At 36.1% G+C, this 15,669-nt stretch overlaps 1 protein-coding gene across 1 annotated transcript; it reads right to left on the reverse strand.

Annotated features, from left to right (window-relative positions):
- Window positions 1-3: 3 nt before the first annotated feature.
- prkab2 (protein kinase, AMP-activated, beta 2 non-catalytic subunit) lies at window positions 4-9,391 on the reverse strand. Its single transcript, XM_067362076.1, has 8 exons — window positions 9,281-9,391; window positions 7,972-8,146; window positions 7,511-7,668; window positions 7,286-7,379; window positions 3,746-3,860; window positions 3,452-3,585; window positions 1,596-1,664; window positions 4-1,521 (listed from the first exon to the last, which is right to left on the reverse strand). Exons 2-8 carry the CDS (start codon window positions 8,122-8,124, stop codon window positions 1,444-1,446), a joined length of 801 nt encoding a protein of 266 aa, XP_067218177.1. The 5' UTR covers window positions 8,125-8,146; window positions 9,281-9,391; the 3' UTR covers window positions 4-1,443.
- Window positions 9,392-15,669: the final 6,278 nt, after the last annotated feature.

Consider the following 15,669-nt stretch of genomic DNA (forward strand, 5'->3'; position numbering starts at 1 on the left):
TTTAGAAGCAATACACCCATCCTCTAGAATGCATAGCTTAACACATGAAACAAATTCAAGTTAGTGGATTTTCCCTCAAAATATCCCATAAAAGCACTGAAAGCTGCTGTTGCTCTTTCAATAAAATCATATTTTGAGCATCTTTCCTGTGGGATATCACACTTGATCATATGACTAAAGTTACCATTATCTTTGGAGCGAATGAATCTTCAACACCACAATATTCAATTCACAGCAAACAAAACAAATCCTCACGAACAAACGATACCATCCTCATCAACATTAAAAAAGGGTTGGGTCCTCATAAGATCACAAATCACATTTCTGTTTCAACATTTAATATTGATGATGGCCAGAAATATTAAAAACAACAAAGCCAACCATTTCACACAAAAAATATTTAAAGACAAATGTACATTATATGGTCAAACATGTGGATGCCCCATTCTTAATTAACATGTAAATTCCAGCAATTTTAGCTAAAATTAATCTTAATGTTACACATACAATAACATTTTAGAGAATTCTGTTTCCAACTTTGTTGCAGAAGATTGTGGAGGATCCTTTTCTCTTCCAGCATGACAATGACCCTGAGCACAAAGACATGTCCACAGATACTCTTTACTGGAAGAGACATAAACCCCACTGGAACAAGCCAGCTAATATTTGGCATCCACATACTTTTGGCCAATATAGTGTCTGTGTAGCATATAAATAACATTTGTAACAGAGGCAAAAATACATTCCTGCTTGATAAAATAAAGAAAACGAGTTTGTCTGTCACAGTGAAACACAGCTAAAGTGCTCGTCTGTACAGCATCAAGATGAAATTCAAACCACATGCAGTAAAACTCCACAAACTCACACTGTTCACAATCTATTTGTGACATTCTGTGATGCTGCTGTAAATGTTTATCTGTTCAGTCCCTTCCTGAAGTTTTCTTTTGTTGAAATCATAACTTAACTCTGATCCATTAGAGAGGATGTGAAAGTACTAAAGTGTTTCGTTAGGATAAAATACTAAACGCCACTGTTGGCCGAAACTCCCTTTCATTCTGAAAATAGACACATAAACATGCAAGTCTTTCCCTCGGTTTATAAAATGAATTATGACACTATAAACCATAAAAGCTTAGAATGAAACATTACATTCAAATGTTCATCTGTTTTAAACTCTCTGTGCGTTTTGCAGTTTTCAAATGTATGAATTCTGTCTGACAGTATTTCATAAAGCGCTATGGACAGATAGAAATCTGGCCCTCAAGATTGCAATCGCAAAAAGCTGCACCTGAATGTGTGTGATGACAGAGATAAAAGACACACACACACATTCACTACTGCTGAAGTCTCAAGCTAACAGAGCCACCGTAAATATCACGGGTTAATAGTGCAATCTCGACTATAGTGGATACAGACTGTAAATGATGTGCCATCCGGAGCTCGTTAAATAGGCTTGTACAGAAGAGACGTCACATATTTCTTCTTATAACGGTGAGTTGCACTGAGAACCATCACACCATCCTGAGACAGAAAAAAAATCAGTCAATTATTTACCATTACAGGAGAGCATGTTTGGTAGCAGGTGTATAATGTACCTTTATTGAGAGCGCATACAGATGATTCAGCATCACATGGTTGGGTTCTGGCAGCAAGGCAGGATCACACTGAAACACATAAAACAGGCTGTTAAACCAACTGTCTCCAACTAACCCAGGAGTGGAATTTCCTTCAGCCTCAGGACAACGACACCCAAACCAAAGGCTCAACACACAAAAAGACAATCGTTTAACTTACTGGACTGACATGGACTGATGTCGAGCGAGATGCAGGAATGCAAAAAAGTTTTTTTTAAAGTTGTTAACTTAAATTGACACTTATGTGAGAGAAACTGCAAAAGATGTCTGTCCAATAAATGTTTGCATAGAAAAACAATGGAAAAGCAGTGCAGAAGAATGCAAAAAAGTATTGTGAGAGCAGACCCTTTCTTATTTAATTAAAGTGGTCATGACATAAGAAATCAAAATTTCTTTTTTTTTTTTTTTTTTTTACACAAGAGGTCTTTGTACCATTAAAGGTGCAGTGTGTACATTTTAGTGGCATCTATCAGTGAGGTAGCAAACTGCAACCAACAGCAGCTCACCCCCTTTCGAAGCAAAATAGCGAAGCTACGGTGGCCGTCTGGACGACATAAGTCAACGATATCGTCATCTGAGACAGCAGAGAATACGTTAGCCAGTCAAGCAATGAGGTTTCTTCTTCTAATAAACCAGACGACTACTACTACTTTGTGCGTATTCAACATAGTGACGATGCAAGCTGCCTCTAAAAACACGACCGATTAGAAGAACAGCAGCATAGTGACTAAACGCCCTCTGTAGAGTCTGACTTGACATGGAGGGGGGATCCGCGGTGAATGGCTCATTCTAAGGTAATTAAAACAACGGTTCATTATGTAAGGTCTTTATACACCTCTGAAAACATCAGTTATGTATCTTATATTGGATTTCTGCCAATAGATCCTCACAAATTTTACACATTGCACCTTTAAATCATCCTGCAAGTTTCATAGCTAAAAACATCTTCATTATAAACAAAGCTTTTATTTAATCAAGCTTGAAAAATGCCTAGTTTTGATTTTATGGGATCTGTAAAGTCACATGAGCAAATACATTTGCATATGCCTGCAACGGCAGGGTGAAGCAGATGAAGCAGCGACTGTATTAAATCTAATAGCAGCTGCATCACAAACGGTAAGTAAATGATTTCATAATGCTTTGTCTGTAAATGACGGTTTTATATAGATAATGTTTTCAAAATAGCAAGTGGCTCTTGATACTGATGTCAGCTAATCATAACAATGGGCATTTACTGACAAGCCTTAAAGGAGCCGTGCCTTAAAAACGCATAATTTCAGATGGAAGCTCAGAATGAAGGTTGAAAATAATCCTTTTACTGCATATATATGTTATAAACAAATCTCAAGGAACATATTGTGTATTTTTTTTTTTTTTTTTTTTTTGTGTGTATGAAATTTGTTTGTCTATGTATTTGGCTCTTGTGACCACAGTCCTGGGGACAACGGATGGAAATTAGCCTTTGGCTACAATCCGGTGTGTTTACATTCATGTATTATCAATGTCTGTTCATTAACACACACTGTCCCTATTAAATAAATAAATATTAAAATAATTCAAACCAATGTCCTGTCCCCTTTAATGGGTCTCCTCTGTTCAATCTTTATTCTTTTGTGACATTTCTGTCAACATCATAAATAGCTCTTTAGAATTTAATTGAATTACAGACATTGAGAAAACATGTCTTTCTTTCATGTCTTGTTGAATATTTATTTTAACTTTATATTGTTTTTTTATTGCTGGCACATTTTTTTTTCTACTGACGCTTTAGTAGTATTTTAAATAAAACAGTCAAGCCAGTAGGACAGGATTCTCACTGATATGTTGGTGTCTTTGTTGAGTATGACTTGTAGCAGGTGTGGCGGCAGGATGGGCGGAGCTTTGAAGCGTTCCTCGGGTTTGAACATATACACTTCCTGTCCGTACGGCCCAGGTGGAGAGCTGGACAGATCTACACACACAAATACTTCACATTAACAAATGACCCTGCTGGATCTTATCTATAGAAGCAGCTTTTCTAAGAGACATGCATGATTGAGACTTTACATCCACATGTGCATTTGTGTAACATTATTATAATAGCACTGTTTATAAGTGTGGACGGCTCTTACCTGACGTATCGGAGCACTCGAGAGAATCCACCTGCAGTGCGTCAAACACCTCAAAATCTGATTTCTTCACATGGATCAGGTTGTTAATGGTGCCCATCTGACTGGTGACAACCGGCTGAAGAGAAAACACATGCATTTCAATTTAAAGAAATGGATTCGGCCAACATGAAACCCCTAACCTGTGTGACTTTTTCTTCTGTGGAGCACAAAAGACGATGATCACGAATCGATGCACAAGACATGAAAAAGCAGCATGAACATTGTGCTAAACATCTCCTTTTGTGTTATTCAGAAAGAAAAAAAAAAAACTTTCTCTCTGTGCGAGCTGTTGTTTTTTTTTTTTTTTTTTTTTTAATTATCTTTTTATTTGGAAAGGCAAATTCCCATCACATACATTAGTTACAACTTTAGACGTTCAAGTACATAGGTAGGGATGGATACAGATATTTTAGATGAGTCTGTCCATATTGCCTTTCTGAAATTTTCTTTTATGGACCACTACTTATTCCAATTGGGAACCAAAACAAAGCAGAACAGAACCAGGATGCGTACCACTTCAAGTAATTAAAACATCACATAAAAAGAGGGCAGGTTTACACAAAGCACAAGTACAGTCTAATGAAATCAAATCAGATGTGTTGGTTTTACATACTCAGTCCATTTAGTCCAGATCTTATAGAATTTTTCTTTTTCCACTTTGAGGGAAAAGGATATCTTTTCCATAACATAAATCTCATAGACAATTTCAATCCTTTATCAATGGTGGGTGGGTCTACCTTTAAACATTTCCTCGTAACAGATTTCTTACTGGCTGCCAATAGTATCGCCAGCAGTTTTTTATCGTTAATGTTCCATGTTTCAAACCCTAGATTACCCAAATACACAGTTTGACATTTAAATGGACTGTTTATGTTTTTAAATGTCAAACTTGAATCTCATTAATTCCACCTTTTCATTGAACGTTTGCCTGTATAATGATTAGATTGACTGTTTTGACTGCTTGAGCACGCGAGTACAGAATGATGGGTTTGCTGTGTGATACTTAAGAGTCGTCCTGTGATTGTTCACCTTTAACCCTCATAACTGACATCATTTCTTGCCATTTGTTTGTATAGTAGTGGTGATACCTACAATAGGAAGCTATGTTCCTAAGTTAGGGATACACAGATACTGATACCGGGATCAGGGCCGATACTGTGCGCGTGTAATATATAGCTGCTGTGCGTGAGCTGATAAGTAAAACACGGAGTGGATTGAACGTGCTTCGGCACAGACGCGTGAGCTTGTTGATCGCACGTACCTTTTTCACAGACATCGCTGGAACGTTTGTGGTTCGATCAATAGGGTTAGAATAGAGGATTCTTTCACAGAAGGTAATATGAGGCACATATTACTAATGTTAACTGAGCGCACACTTCTATTGCTCTTGGTTGCTGATCGCTCACTCAGCACAAATGTGTGATTTGTATTAAAACGAAATTGTATATGCAAGTAAAAACTTTAACTGTTATGTGACGTATGCACAATGAGTGGTTTCCTACATTACATGACAAGAAGTTTGCTGTGCGCAAACTAGGGGTGTGCACAAATAGTCGAATATTCGACCTGTAATTAATATTCGAAAAATAAAAATACTATTCTAATTTTTCTATGTTGCTTTCCTGGCCGTAAATGCAGTGAATCCATGATAAATCCTGAGCACTAAAACTTGCAATTATAACTAAATGCACCGGGTGGCGCTGTGGAGCGTGTTTAACAAGTTTATTTTATTTGATCGTCACATAATGTTGTCGTCTGCCTCGCGCAGTTTGGATGAAACTTAGATGAAAATGATCTTACAAACTGGAATTACTTTTGATCAAATTAATTAATGAAACTGAGTTATCATAATATCAACACCATAATGAGAAAGCACATGAAATCTAAACACCAGAGAGGAAAGACAGCTGTCCATCACTGCATTCACGACAGGTAAGTGCAGCTGTAGTAAGTTATCCCAGAGTGAGCCGAGATGATAACTTATCTGATAGCAAAATGATTTTGAGACATAGGCTTCCTTTAAGTTTCGTCGAGGGAGATATATTTATGAACAGAAAATGCTGCTGTTAGAAACTTAGCTTAGCATACCGTTATGTATTATCGTTATCTTTGTGTTTCTGCAACGTCTGTCAGCGCAGCTCGTTTTTTCACCGAGCATGTGGATATTGTTTTTCTCAACATGAACATGTGAAAAAATATAAACACGATAACCATATACTGACTCAAGTGTATTATGTACCTTACGTTTTGTACGATAACTGGCGGTCTGCTTTATAAGCGTTTTTCCCATTCGTGCTGCTTGAGCTTAAGTGCTTCTGTTCTTAATATTTTCTGTTTACACATATTGTTTAATGCTTTGAACTAAAAGAAAACCTTAAGATATAACGTAAGCTTGTTGTGTATTGCCTAATCGTAAGCTTGTTCAGAAATGGTAACAAAATTTTGATGAATATAAAACAATAATGTCCTTCTCGTTTAACCTCATTTAAATAAACTAATATTCGAATATTCGTTTTTTACAAGCCCAAATATTCGAATACAATATTTTGGAAAAATGCCCATCCCTAGCCCATCCGAAGCGTGCGCCCAGAAAGCCGCGTATGGAGAACACTTGAATTCTGCATTGAATTCTCCTTTATGTTTTCTTGCGCTTGAAATGAGAAATTCACACAAAACTTTGTAAAAACACCCACTTTTGTGAGTATTGCAGTATGTCTTAAGTGAACGTAAACAGTTGAGAGAAATAAAACGCATGTCTAACAGTATATTTGATGCATTTGGTCTTAAAGGGGCAGCAGCTGTTTTTAAAGTTAAACAACTAAATCATTCACTTCTCTTGACTGAATGATTTTTGAAACTTTAATAAAGAATCATCAATATTCAGTGATATTTTACATTTGATTACTTTTTTTTAAAATCAAATTCTGTATCTGAAAGCTACTGTTAAACCTACATGAACACCCAGTTTATTTCTTTTGTATCTTTTTTTTATAAATTTTTTTTTTATTGTTTTTTACTTGTATTTGTAATTGGATTATTTGTTCTTATTTTATTACTGAATGTTTACTTGTCATTAGGGTTAGGATAAAAATTGTTATATTGAATTGTTAAATTTCGCTGGTATCTAAACATTTGAACCCCTGACCCAACCAGGCCAGCAGAAGAAAATCCTTATCAATGATCCCTGCTGAAACAGCTCCAAAAGTGCTGTGCTATCAAGATAAAATATGATAGAGCAATACAATGAACAGTGAAAGTAACAGAGGCTTGTACAATACATTTTTAACAGGCATAACTAAGCATGAAAATATTTGAAGGAAATATATATTTGCTAAAATCAAATCAATGAATATGATTCATAATCTTTTGCAAATGCAATGTAAATACAGGCATCAGTACAGGCAAGTACCAGAAATTAAAGTATCTGTATTGGCCTATTTTGGGAAAAAGTGGTATTGGCATCCCTGTTCATAAGTCATGTGACGGTTTAGATATAGTCACCTCAGACGGGTCATGAAGCCACTGGCCATCAACAAAGAACTTGTACTGATGTTCACCCTCAGGCAGCTCCAAGATTGCTACAAAATCATTATGGCTTCGAAAAAAAAAAGAAAAAAAAAAAAAAAGAAAACATTTACACATGCTTGAAAAACACATTAAATAACAACGTGTGATCTTCTGTTCATTACGGCGGTTCGTACCGTGGAAAGGCGAGCGCACAGATACCTTTTATTCAGCGGGATCTTGCTGCTCCAGTTGTTGAAGGAGCCTGTGATGTAAACCTCTTTCCCTCCTCCAGCCCAGCGGATCACGGTGGGTCGAGCCTGAGGACTCGTCTTCACCATGTCATCTAAATCTGGGGCGAAGTCCTTCTCACCTGGTGCCTGGCAGAACACATCTGTTTTTAACTAACCACAACCTGCTCTTTTACAACTAATGATAGCTGAGGTCATTTACGTAAGAAAGTCTCGTTTACTGTTTACATTTAAACGGTCTGTTTAATTGTAAGCGTCAGATAGAGGCTGGAAGATGGTTATGATGATGGAAATGAGCATAAATAAAATACAGGCAAACTGATCAAATGTATATGACCGCTTTAAGCTTTAAGCAGGTGTTCCTGCTGATACTTGCTGTACAAAGTTGTGCGTTTATAAAATGACTTGATGTCACTGCGTATTCTTGCATACTTTAGATTCCGGCCCATGTGTGTTGAAAATGTTAGGGTCGTCCGTGCTGTCCATCATTTTGCCGGGCTCGAGGTCTTTATGGCCTCCGCTGTCTGACCGCTGCGTCTTTGCTCCATGCCGCTCAGCAGACACACGATCACTGGTGTTTCCCATGATGCTCTACAATCAGCCTTCACTACAGAAACAAACAAACCAACAATACAAACTGAGGTGAGTAAAGTTTACTGATGGTGTAACGAACAAATGTCACTGCAAACTCTTCATGACACGCAAATACATTTTGTTTCTGAAAACTCCTTCACATCTACAGCAAAATGACTCCTCTCTAAAGGATGCTTTAAAATGTGAACGATGAATCACAGAGAATCATGTTCATGAATTCACATCCTCACAGTTAAAGACTTGGGTAAAGTTGGATTTATATTCGCACATTCGGACATCCGTATTCAATAGGCTTGTTAATCACACTACATTGGACATTCAGTGGACATTCACAAGTAAATATGCCATTAAATACTTGCCTATTTTGATCGACTGTGAAAAATGTTGTAAGTTGACAATCGTTGGTTGTCAATATCATGTCGCTGCTTAAAATTCGCAAACATTAATTTATTGCACATTTATTGGAAAGTCTGAATTTATCAGAAGTCCGAATGTGCGAATATAAAACCAACTTTACCCAAGTCATTTAAAGAGGCTTCTGTGAAATTAAATATATGATAAAAGCAGAGCTAACATTCTCTCACTGAAGGAGGCTGCAACACTTTCAGAGCTATATATACACTTTTATCAACAGTTATTTCTTATATCTCATTAACTTTATATTTTGAAACAACTTATATACTCCCTTTTCAACAGTGAGCTTGTAGAATAACGCGCTTCGCTACACAGAAGTATGTCTGTATGCTGCATTGCTTATTTCACAAACAAAACTCGACTTCCTGTATTTCAACAGTCAAAAACACTCCGAGATGAAGATTAGACACTAAAACGCATAAAATGTCATTGAACATATAAACACCCACTGTATGCGACTAAAAACAAACCCAGGAAACAACACTAGAAACGCAAGATGAACGCTGCTAAACGCTTACAAGATAAATATGTTAGGTTATATTTAGATATTTTAGTTTGCATGTGTGAAATAAGAGTTATTGATGGGCAGCTCGAGTTTGCTAGCTGTTAGCATGCTGCTTTGTAGTTTCCGTGAGATCAAAAAGTGCCTGAATCAGAACACACTATCACACTGTGAACTGCGTGTGTTCAAGCGTTCGCTGTGAAGTAAAATGTGAAACAGTCTGATCCATACCGTAGACGAATGAGAATGAATATTATTTCCAATGTTGCGAACGACTGAACTTTAACAACATACTGCAACCTGACAGCTACGGCGAGCCGAGGGATTCAAAACATGTCTGAATTACGAAACGCCCTGTCAAATTTCTTTAGCTTATTTTTTTTTTTCACAAATTATTACATAGATATTTAGACATACAGCTTCACAAATGGCGTAGAATATGCATTAGACGAGCCACTTACTAAAGCTAAACCTCGCTCTTTTTCATTGGGCAAATATGAATAATTGAACTGAAATTCATTTTTGACAGTATACAGTCAAACCATTAACTGAAAAGATATTAGCCAAAAATTCTCATACTACATAATGCCAGGTTTAGTAAAACCTACACTAAGTAAATTAGCTAAAGAACCCTAGAGGTAAAATGCAAAAAAGTAAAGGGTTATGGTTAGTAAAATGTTTTTATTTATTTATTTATTTATTTTAACAGAGGCTATATATATATATATATATATATATATAGCCTCTGTTAAAATAAATAAATAAATAAATAAATCAGACTGCCATGTGTTTTCAAGAGAAAACACATGGCAGACGAGCAGCAGGTGAACAATCTGGAGATGCAGGTAAATTTCATTACTGAATGAAGAACATGAAGAACTCCTTTAAAATGCAAAACTTAAATTATGAATTATTTTTATATTCAATGATACAACTACACACATTTTTACAAACAGCCACACAACAATTTTTTTTTCATGCAAACACAGAACTGCTGCACATACTTACAACATACAAACATCAATCTTCAGTTTCTGAACAACACAACATTGATGAGCTCATAGTAAGAAACCAGGGAACAGAAAGAGGTTTGAGTGATTATATATCTTTTGATTATTAATCAAAACATACATTTAATGCTTTCCATGTTAAATTTCATCCACAACACATATCAAAGATATTAATTAAAAACAAATTATGAATCCTTCAAGAGAAAACACATGGCAGACGAGCAGCAGGTGAACAATCTGGAGATGCAGGTAAATTTCATTACTGAATGAAGAACAGGTCAAAACAGTATTTAAATACTTCCTACCTTTCAACTTAAACATAGTATATAGAGTCAGTTACAGAGCTTGGCAGCAGCATGCTTTACAGTGCGCAACTCAATAAAAATGAAAAGCCAAACAAACAGAAAGCCGCCCAATACAACAGCTTGCTAGAACCAGATGAAAAAACAGAACAGCTTCTGCAATGAACTTTTATATCTGTGCTGTGGTGCATCATGGGTGGTGGGAGAAACCAAGTGTAGAAGATAAAGGGGGATTGTTTTTGTTGTCATGAAGGGCAAAATTAGCAGTATAGACCAAAACCACAATTTGATCCAGGCTGTTAACATGTTTTTTTTCTGCTGAAAATTTGGGTATTTTAACATGGGACTCAATGAGATTCTGCTCTCGTTTGCAGCCTGTCTCTAGTGGCCAGTCAATGAATCGCAGTTTAAGTCACTTCCGTATTGGCTTCACGAGAAACTGGGGGAGGTTGCCATTCATTCCAATGTTGAGTTATCCATTCATCATGAGTTTGACTGAAGATTTCACCACAGGACAAAGTGACCCCTAGCAAAATGTAAATTTTTTGCAAGCCAGGGAAGGGAGATTGAGCAGGTTTCCTTCAAAAATATCTCTAAATATACCCTCTATGCAACATCTTTGAATGTTATGAACTTCACATGTACCACGTCTTCTAGATGAGCTGGTCAGCTTCTTTTCAGTTGAATGTGCTGCTGTTGTCCTATTCTTTGATGGCCTCACTTAGTCATTTACAACTTCAGTACTCACCTAGGTAACCCTCCAGAATTAAGCTCTTCTACCCTCATTTGCTTTTTGAACTTTGGGAATGTGGAGAGCACTAGCTTTTTATTTTTTTGGTAAACCTTTGAAATTGACTCCAGGTATCAATTTGTTCCTACTCCTCTCTTTATTGGGTTGAGCCATGTTGCTTAACAGCTTTGGAGAATATGGCTGTTCTGATCTTCTGATCAGACAATGTTAGGTATACTACTTGGTTAGGAACAGAACAGTGGAGTCAATCACCTGCGGGTTCAGATCCAAACCACAAGCTCAGATATCAGAGGGCTGCCCCAAACTTAGTTATAAGCAAATTCATCAGCAAAAATGCATTTGTTTATACCTTTTGTTACGCTTTTGCTTGTGTGTTTGTTTTACTTTATCCCCCTCTTATTCCATTGTCTGTCCTATTTATGCATACATGCCTTTTTATTCCCCTTTGTATTACACCTGTGGTGTTTCAGTCCTTTTTTATAGTGACTGGCCTTCTGGCCAATGTAACTAATACATTGAGGGTGATCCTTGAACTTGGAAGCACATGTTTTACAATCAGCTAAAGTAACAACTCAACCTGTCACCTCCTGATCTTATTCCACTGGCTTTAAAGTCTTTGACAATGGCTTTCAGGACAACCATTGGAACAGAACCCTCTATCTCAGTACAGTAGTTCAGATGTAACAGAGGAGCATGTACCTGTACAAGTGTGCCCGTTCTTTATCCGCAATTAAGTCACTACCGTCACGATCTCCATTCACCATGCCTGTCACCACAATGCACTACATTTCCCATAATCCTCCCTGGCCATCTCCTGCACACTCAACTCAATCTTCACACCTGTTTGGCATCAACCTCATCAGTTTCCTTATATAAGGAAGCGCAAAACACTCATTCATTGTCTGGTCTCGTCACTACTATGACTGTTCATACAGAAGGACTTGCCCATCTGCTCACCTTGGATACTTCCCTGTGTACTGCCTGTCTTCAGCATTTCCTTCAGTCATGACAGCCAGAACCTGCAAAACATAAAGACTTTCTCATTCAGTTAAGTTCTGTTATATGAATTGCTCACTCACCTGCTTGCATCTCAGCTGTCTTGAACTGCTATAAGTAAAGACTGTCTTTTGTATTATCATTGTTCTTCTGTTATTGTGGCAATTACAAACCTTGACAACCCTAATGCGCTTTTTATTTATTTATTTTTTATTTTATTTGTACTTAAATGCTGTATAAGTAATTTGTTTTGTATAGCACCATACTCATGAAATTGACTGTTTTTTCTGCTTTTGTATTTATTGTATGTATTTTTTCCCGTTTCAGCCTTAACTTTTCCTTTGTTTTTATGGTTTAATGTCTCTTAATGTATTTATCCACCTTTCATTTGTACTCCTTTGATAGTTTGCTATTATGCTGTTTTATGGCCCTGTTCCCATAGACTCAATGATTTTATGTTCCTATTTTTATTGTAAAGCTGTTATTGTAATTTGTATTGTACTGTATAATGTAACTGAATACCAGACTCAGAGACTGGATTATCGTCAAACCCAAACAGGAATTTATTGAACAGATGGAATGCACTGAAACAGGCGAGCAATAGCCAAGCCAGAGTTACTGATGACTGAATAATTAATAACCGTCTCATCCCAAGATACCTGGTAAAAGGGAAGTTCTATGACTGGTGAGTGGAGGAGACTGGAGAGCATCTACTACTTGGTTGGTTGGAACAGGCGAGGAAACACAGGTAGGTAATGGGAGATTCTTTCTAGCAGAACACTGGAGGAATACAAGGAGAGATCCGGAGTATAATTGGGAATCGACAGGCGATCACTTCAGGCCAGTAGAGCGGGTTAGTAGATCTGAGATGGTTGAACAGGTGCATTAACAAGCTGTTAAAGTTTTCAGCCAAGCATGTTTCAGGGTTTACTAATGCTCTTTACATTTTAGCTCTGCTTGTTTGTATCTGATACTTTGAAGAAAGTCAGTTTTGAATCTTGATTCTAGTTAGTATGGCTGTATGCTTTTGTGTAATATGCTGTTAAACCTGCCTGCTTCATATTTGTGTCCCTCTTTATTTAAGCATATGCGTTCTTGTCACTTACACTTATTATCCTTTTTTTTTAAATTTTATTTTATCTTTTTTCAATCTATTCCGTTTGCTGTGACTGATCTTTTTGCAGTTTTATGCAGTTTCATTTGTCCCTTTTGTTTTGCTGTTTAAGCAACTTTGTCTCTTTATTCCTTTTCCTTATTCTTTGTGTTCCTTTTTGTTTTTTTGTATAATGTCCTTGTTCCATGTAGTGTTTTTACTTTGTGCCCTTCATTTTTTTTGTTTTCTACAGTTTGTATTTTTTAAATATAATTTTTTTTGTTTGTTTTCCCCTTGTGCATTGTGTTTTGTACATTTTTATTTTTTTTATATAACCTTGTCTATTTAAGCCATTCTGTCATAATTTATTACCACTTTGTATTTTCTTTTTGCAGTGTTATAGTATTTGTTTTTGCCCAGTCTTTGTGCCCTATTGTAGTGATTTTCTTTGGGTTTTACTTTTTGCACTCTCTGCCCCTTTAATTTGTTCAGTTTATTTAAGCCTTTGCCTCTTTTATATTCATGCTCCTATGCCTTTGTGCTTTTAAATTAAAATCATGAAGAAGAAAAAAACTTTTTCCTTTTATTTGTACCTGTGCCCTTATGCCTTTTCGTATTTGTACTGTATACAATTCCAATGTCTTCAGTATTTTTAAAGCACAAAAAATTTAACTTAACTGTTTTTATTTAAGCCTCTTTCTTTTGATGTATTAAAGCTAGTTTGGCAACTTATTAATGTATATGATTCATGTTCTATGTCTGTCTTTGTTTTGTGCCTCATTTAATGCACTAACCCCCCTTTTTGTCCTTGTGTGCTTGTTTTTTGTTTTTAAATACCTTAATGATTTTGTCCCAGTTGTTTGACATTTTACATGCCCTTTTTTTTTTATCATGCTGTTTGTCTCTTATGCATGTTCCTTGCATATCCCTTTTTGTATTAAACCTGTTATGGTCCTTGGTTGCACTAGCTGGAAGGGCAGCCAATATAAAGCACCCCTAACCTCCGTAACCTTTAGTGTGCCGTCAGGAATGTGGCACCCTTAGAAGTACACACCCGCTTGTAGAAGTATATGTCCCCTTTTAGCAGTTACGTTCAGTCACTACGAACCTTTCTTTAATTATGTTTCTGCTGTAGGAAAGTTTCCTTTTTATGTTTTTTTTTGTCTTTGTACTTATGACTTATTCATGCTCGTATGCATCTTTTTTTTTTTTAAACTTTAAAGCTGTTTCTGTTTAAATGTCATGTGGAAATGACTTGACAATTTGTTTTTTTTTGTATTCATGGCTTCGCCTCTTATACCCTTTAAGCTTTTGTCATTTTTTTTTTTTTGACTGCTTTTGGTGTATACACCTTTTTAATGACTGTTTTTTAATGATTTTTTCCATTTACATTATACCTTTTTAATTTGGTTCTTGCATTACCTGCTATTTTTCTGCTGTTTGGCCCTTTTCACTTTTATTGTATGAAAGTGTTGTATAAACTAACTTTTTCTGTCTGTTACGCTATTATATACACCTTTCTATTATATTGTAAAGCTTTGTATGAATTTTTTTTTATTTTACATTTTTTGTCTTTATTCTTGTCTGTACCCATATACTCAACCAGTAAACTGGTTCCCCAACAGTTTTATGGAGAATTTGGCCCTCCTTCAATGCAGCCTCAACCAATCTAAGATCTACTACTATAGTCAAGTCACCCTTATTTATATAGCGCTTTCTAGAATGCAGATTGTGTCAAAGCAGCTTTACATTGATAATTGGTATATAATTTTTCCTTTTAAAGAATAGTGTCAATGCAGGCGGATCAAAAGCACTGTTGAATGAATGTCAAGGATACTGTTGAATATCAAATGTCAAGTCAAATTAATTTAAATTAGGGCCGCACGATTAATCGTATTTTATCACGATAACATCTGCTTCTCTCGATTGATTTTAAATAATTGTCACGATATTGGCCTGCTCTATGAAAATTAACATAATTTGGAAATATTGGAAGTAATATTAGGAATTTCGCTGGTTTATCTTTTTAAGTTCCTAAAGGTTTTACCAGTTTTCGCAATGTTGAGCATCTAGAAATGATTTTTCTTTGCTTTACGAATTTTCCTGGGCAATTTGAATCTGGTTTGTCTTATTGCAAACGAATTGTGTTGCTTTAAAATCTAATGTGAATACATATTACAAAGTGCTCACCAAAACCATGTTTTGTATTGATTTATCTAACGAAGTTATCATAGTTGGTTAAATTTAAGTCTTTGTGCCACCTACAGGCCTTTTGGGTGAAGTGTAGGTTGGTAAAGCATTTTCAAAATAGCCATAGTCTCATTACTCTTTTGATAGAATAAACATGATTAATAATCGTGATTTTATTTTTGAGGAACTGTGGCACTGGCTGCCATGTTGATGATGTATTCACAATGGATGATGTAGTCGACCTGATCTCTGCTGATACAGGGCTGCGTTGTGGTCAT

The sequence above is a fragment of the Chanodichthys erythropterus genome, chromosome 16, assembly GCF_024489055.1.
Source record: "Chanodichthys erythropterus isolate Z2021 chromosome 16, ASM2448905v1, whole genome shotgun sequence".
NCBI lineage: Eukaryota > Metazoa > Chordata > Actinopteri > Cypriniformes > Xenocyprididae > Chanodichthys > Chanodichthys erythropterus.